This window comes from Carex rostrata, chromosome 12 (assembly GCF_964058835.1).
Source record: "Carex rostrata chromosome 12, lpCarRost1.2, whole genome shotgun sequence".
NCBI classification, from domain to species: domain Eukaryota; kingdom Viridiplantae; phylum Streptophyta; class Magnoliopsida; order Poales; family Cyperaceae; genus Carex; species Carex rostrata.
In genome coordinates this window covers 8798521-8804976 of record NC_135929.1, presented here as the reverse complement: position 1 = coordinate 8804976, position 6456 = coordinate 8798521, and the positions used below count along the sequence as shown (strand labels likewise).

General features: G+C 33.0%; 1 protein-coding gene across 1 annotated transcript; it reads right to left on the bottom strand.

Annotated features, from left to right (window-relative positions):
* Positions 1-258: 258 nt before the first annotated feature.
* On the bottom strand, positions 259-3635 carry MAN7 (Glycosyl hydrolase superfamily protein). The gene is made up of 5 exons (XM_078311983.1): positions 3141-3635; positions 2546-2740; positions 1538-1660; positions 1189-1388; positions 259-945 (listed from the first exon to the last, which is right to left on the bottom strand). Exons 1-5 carry the CDS (start codon positions 3462-3464, stop codon positions 513-515), a joined length of 1275 nt encoding a protein of 424 aa, XP_078168109.1. The 5' UTR covers positions 3465-3635; the 3' UTR covers positions 259-512.
* Between the last annotated feature and the right edge of the window lie 2821 nt (positions 3636-6456).

The window sequence follows — 6456 nt, the reverse complement described above, 5'->3', positions numbered from 1 at the left end:
ATTATGCAAACTAAAGAAAAGGAAAGATAAAAAAAAAAATAATAATAATAAGGATTCAACTGGCATTTTTCAAACTCCACAGTTCATGTTTAAATAATTTCAGATATTTGGGCCTAAATTACCTACAGATCAGGCCTCTTTAAATGAGCAAATGAAGATTCTGCACTGGAGCCCAAAATTCAACGGTACATTTTTCCCAATTTAAAATATAGCCCAAGTATATATAATTCACAAAGCCTAAATTCAACAGCTCCCTGGTTAAATTCAAATGAGAGAAATTTCATAGAAAATGTATAGTGATCAACAAAAAGATGAACTAGCATTTTCTTTCTGAGAGCCAAATTACAATATAATATTATTAGCTCTCTTTCTCCTGGATGAACCAACATCATCGCTAGGAGTTACTCAAACCCTAAACCTAACTTTAACCTAATCAAACCAAACATTCAAACCATATCATATATTATACTATATGTATAATTAATTGAACCCCATCACTTGTATCTAATTCATTAATCCCCCCTGCCTTGCCTCTTCCTTATCTCTTTAGCCCTTTCTGCCTTATCCAAATTATTCGCTCTCGCAAACATCCTCCCGAGATAATGCAGCTTCTTGCATTGCGCCGTAATCACATTAGTGGTTGACGGTGTTTCCCCGAGCACCACCTCATATCCATCTTTGTAGTTATCCATTCCAGGTGCGAACAGTTGCCAGAAGAGGCCACCAGCCGCTGCACCTTCGTTACGTGCAGAGAGATATATCTTGGAATAAACCATGCTGAAGAGCGCATCTCTTTGGTTGTTGTTGTAGCCTGGATCTTTCAGGGATTTGCCAAACTCGGTTACCAGTAGCGGTTTGCGCAGAACATCTTGTGCGTCTTGAATGTGTGCGTCTAGCCAGTTGCTAAGGAAGGAGAGTTGTGCATCGTCATTTGAGTTGGCCATCCTATATATATTTCCAAAATAGGAAAAAATATCACACAACTAAAAATGTCAATTTACATCAAAAAATATTAGTCCAATTAATACCAAATTTATACAATAACCCTATGGAACGGATAGGTAATTATTCGGTCTTTACACCCTCACCTAAACTAACCTATACCTTGCCAAAATGTGAGAGTAAAATTCTTCATTTACAAGGTATATATTTATGAACATAGCTAAAAGGGTAAAATGTAAGTTGTACCATTGGTCAGGATACGAGTGAAGAGTCGCAAAATCGATTCCGGAGATAAGATTATTGGAAATGAAATCGGTGCCGATTTGGAAGCTGGGATTGATCTGGCTACGGGTGGTTGTTGGTGCGTAAAACCCTTCTAAGCCCGCTTCTAGCATATGATTCACATCTATCGATTTCACATGCGCCGCCATCTCAGTGATCCATTTCTAGACATTAAATTTTAAATTAATAACCATGTCAGTAATATGTTGAAGGAATCAATGAAATCAATTTGAACTTATTACAGCCTGAATTTTTCATCCAACAGATACCAATGTAATTTGTAAGTTTCCATAGGGTATGAATGCAAAATTACCTGAATAGTAGCTCCTGATGGGTCAGATGGGCATCTGGGTTCATTCATAAGTTCCCAAGCAAAAATGGTTGGATCATCTTTGTATGATACTCCAGTTACTGTGTTCACCCTTGTCAGTACAGCCTTCATTTTTTTTTTCAAAAAAATGAAAGAAAAAATATCAAATTAGAAGTGTTTCCATTATTATTAGGTCTAATAATAGTTCCACAGTATATTGCAAAGCCTCAATTGTAAAGATATTGACGGAGCTGGTTTGGCTTCATGCAACACAACAGTCATATACTTCTTTCATTTTTCTCTATTGGGCATGCGCTGCTTGAAGCCAAACTAACTCTGTCAATATCATTGACTCTCAATTACATTCACTTAAATATTTTGTTCTTTCATATAATAGGCCCACACATCTTTCAATAAATATATCATTTACTGAGCTGCACGCCTCATTATCAGGCACACGCTGAGTAACCCTAATTCAAGATCTTTCTGGTAAGAAAAATATAATAAAAAATTTCTGGACCTTTCCTCAAAAGAGCCAGCTACTTATTAGTTATTATTAATAGGTCAACATCATTCCTCTCAGTTAATTCCTCCGCAAATTAAGGTCTATTTAACAACTTTTGCACAAAGTTGCCAAACAAATTAGATGAAAATTAAATTAATCTACAGTTGTGGGACCATTTTTCCTCAGAAGATCTAAATTTAAATTAATCTACACAAGGCCAAAACCATGGAATTCTGCTTACTATTCTTGGCAATGTCAAATTAAAAAACTTCAAGCAATAAATACAGAAATGTTTGATTGCAAAATAAAAATAGCTAGAATAGTAAGTTAAGAATAATTAAATTAAATCGCAAAAATTCTTAAAAATTACCTATTCTAATAAGACAAAAAGTTTGGATTCCCTATTCTAGCTATTCCATTTTAATAAGCTATTCTGAATAACTTAACCTCAAGAATAGCCTATTCTCAACTCAATTAATTAGAAGAGAAATAAATAAATAAATTACCTTGACATGGTTCTTGTAGTATTGTTTGACAAGAGAATTGGAGAAGAAATCATCATCAGAGGAAATGTATTGGCCTTGGTTTCTGGCCCAATCAACATATTGCTTTTTTCCTCCAAAGCTATCATAATTATTCACCAAGCTCAGTATCAATTTCACACCATACTTCCCTGCTTCTGACACCACAAAATCTAATCCCTTCAAACAAACCAAAAAAAAAAAAATGTTAACTTAACTTTTCTATGGAAATTTGCAAAAATGCCCAATTTTTTTAGTTAATTTCATCAAGTACACAAACAGTATGTTGTATCTGATTTTCTTTTTTCATGACCTGTAATATCTATTTAAAGAAAATTACTAGTAGTATGTTCAGCTTAATTGTCATTTTTGTCCTGTTACTGTTTATACAGATTCCTATCTACTTTCAAACAAAATGAGAAATAATTCAAATTTAAAAAAAAAAATGCCATTTTCATGAAATCTTCTAGGAGATCAGCTCAAAATATAGCTACATTATAAAAAAGAAATTGAAAAAAATAACAATAATGAACAAAATATATAGACCCATGAAAACAAAAAAATTAATCCAATTTGATACCTGAAATGTTTGCTCATTGTAAGATCCTGGAGAGTGCTGCAGAGCATTGCTGCCACCATCACTGAAGGCCCAAGTTCTAGCAACAGAGAGAGAATTACCCGGCGCCTCTCGGAATACTGTCGAGACCTTATCCCTCTGACTTGGATCAGAGGCCAAGGTCATAAGCCAGTATGCATTGAACCCGTTCGCGTAAAACGGGTTCCCGTTTAGTACAAATTGTACCCCTTTTGTTTGAACAAAACCTTCTCCTTCAACAAACTGCTGCCTTAGGCTTAACAGAAGCACCAAGAGGAGAGGTGACACAAGATGGAGCTTTTTCTCCATTTCTTTTTCTCAAAATGGTAATGTATGAAGGAGAGGGATGAATGAAAGAGAGAATGTAGATGGGTATAAATAAAGAGAGAGCACAGCTGCACAACAGCACAAGTGATTAGCAAGCAAAGTATCTATCTACAGGTTTGTTTTGTTTTGGGAAAAAAGAGAAACCAATGAGAGAGAAGATTAGGCTCTGCTGATTACTGGTTACTTGTAAGTTGTCAGAGTGCGGTGGGATTTGTATTTATTTATTTTTTTGAGGGGCTTGTATGCAATTGTACCTTAATCTTGAGCACTGTGTGATACATTAATTTATTAATGATCATGACATACTAATATCTTGGTCTTCTTCTTTTCCCATTTTGGTTCATTCTCTGGTACATCTACGGTCTACCACATTTCATTGGATCGTACACCTTCACTTAAAAAAAAATGCCAATGAGGAAATTATTGGTAATACAATATGTGCACATTTTAATAGAAGATAATAAGAGGAAGGGTACTAATACCCAGGGCAGATTCAGGATTTCTTTTAGAATAGGACACTAATTGAATTCAAAAAGTTAACTGGATTCAAATCCATTAACTTATCGAGTACATAATTACAATTCAATTCCTATAACTATGTTATAAAATATGTTTTAAAATCGATTGACACAACATTGAAATATTTTTAGTAAGCTAATTAAAAATTCTTTTGGCACAATTCAAAGTGGGAATGTTCTTAGCCAATTAGCAAATTGAAGTCAAAGTTTAGATAAAAATTTAACCGAAATATAAGTGTTGAATAATAAAAGACACAAAAAGTTTGGCCAACCTATTTCTTAGAATTGTAATAATATATCTCATCGTCATATCTTTCTTTTTCTTTTATTCTCTTTTATTCTATTTATGAAATAGAATATCGCATATCCGAAAAAAAGGAAATACACATAATCGACCAAAACTCAGAAGAAATCAGTTCAAGAATCAGACTAATTTAAACTAGATGTAGGCACTACATCAGATTAGGGGTAAGCACACTGAACAATTAGTGCTGGATCGAAATAAAAAAAATTTAAAAAAAATCAAATCCAGGGGTAGGCACTTGCCTACCCCAACGTACATGTAGATCTGCCAATGCCAACACCTCATGCCTCATGTATATATCTTCATCTTTAAAGTCAAAATTAATGATTTGAACCGTTCAGAATTATATTCATACTAATATATACTAAACTTAATTTATAATTTTTTTTTTTAAAAAAAAAAAATTTAAGATAGGTACAAAATCATTGTGTTTGAACGGTCCAAAAACAGTGCTTTTGTATCTATCTTAAAAAATAGTAAAAAATTCACAAAAATTATAAAATTTCATTCAAGTATATTTCAGTATGGATATCATATTGAATAGTTAGGATGAACATTTTGAAATATAAAATCGAAGACATAAAACTCGAGACATGATGTATAAAAGACATGAGGTTAATGTAACTAATACTAAAAAAAATCAAATATATACGCAACAAACTATAGAAAAGAAACGTGCAGATTTAAAGGAGGTGCAATCTACACCATTTTGATTTTTACTAATTGCGCATAAAAATTCCTACCATGTGCCATGGCGTCGAACTGTGTGAAAGTCAGAAGATTAAAAAAAAAAAAAAAAGGTTCTTCCTAGAAATCTCCATGTGATTTTTCTGAAATTTTAAATCTGTATTTTGAAAAGTAAAAAATAGGGCACCGTGCCAAAAATGTGTATTTTGACAGTAATTTAAATTTTGAGTTAACTAGTGATAACCAATTTAGGAGCCGAGATAGTGAGATCTCCTGCTCCATTCTTTGTGCATTATTCCATGTGGCGGGTTATATGCGTACGCGATAGAGCAAGCAGTTGTTGAGTGTAGGAGTGCTCAAACGGTCGGTTCGATTCAAATCGAAATAAAATTATCAAACCAAACTTTTCTTCAGTTTTCAAAAATAGAACCGAACCGAACCGATGAAACCTATCAAAAGAACCGAACCGAACAAACCGAAGTAAATTTCGGTTTGTTCGGTTGAAACCGAAGTAAACTTGTTAGTACCATTATTAACGAAAAGAATATGTTGTCATATACAACAATTGAAGTTTGACTTGGTTCGGTCTGCTTTGGTTTAATAAAATCATCCTGATACCAATAAATTAGAGTCGACCAATAAAAACCGGTCGATTCAGCTTAGTCGGTTTTGAGAAGTCTAAACCGATCCAATCCATTTAAACCAAAATCATTCAAAATTTCAACCGAATTGATCTATTTAAACTGAAAAAACAATCCATTTAAATTGAAATTTTATGGTTCAGTTATAAACTGAACAAACCGAATCGCTTGAACATCTCTACTTGAGTGCCTTTGCATTAGGGTTGCAAACTTGCAAATTGCAATGAGTAGAACTAGGGTGTTCTTAAATTCACCAAGTCCTTTGATGAACTCAAATCTAAAATCCGTCAAATCAATTTCAAATAATGAATTCAAACCGTTGAAACCCGCCTATCTTACTGGTGATGCGTCTACAAGTGAAAATTTTAAACATTCGAATTAATTTAGTATAAAATCAATTTGTCAAAATTAGAAAGTTAATAAATTAATTTTAATATATTCATTTTCTGAATATTTTTTGACCGTTTGACTTTATACTAAATTAATTTGAATGCTTAAAATTTTCACATTTAAACACATCACTTATAAAAAAAGACGAATTTCAACAGTTCGCATTTGTCATTTGAAACCAAATTGACAGAAACTTAAGAACACTCTAGTTCTACTCAATTGCAATTATAGATTCGTTGAAAATTGTTGCTTAAAGGAAACATCAAAAAGTCCCAAACTGTACCCAAACAGTACCAATAGGTTAATAGTACCTCGCTTTGTGTCCCTGGATGTTCCAAAATTAATTCACGGTTCTTATCATTTTGAAAAAGAAATATTTGAATAGGAACTTACAATTTGAGTTTGAAATTTGAACAGTTCCATCGGAGTCCGAA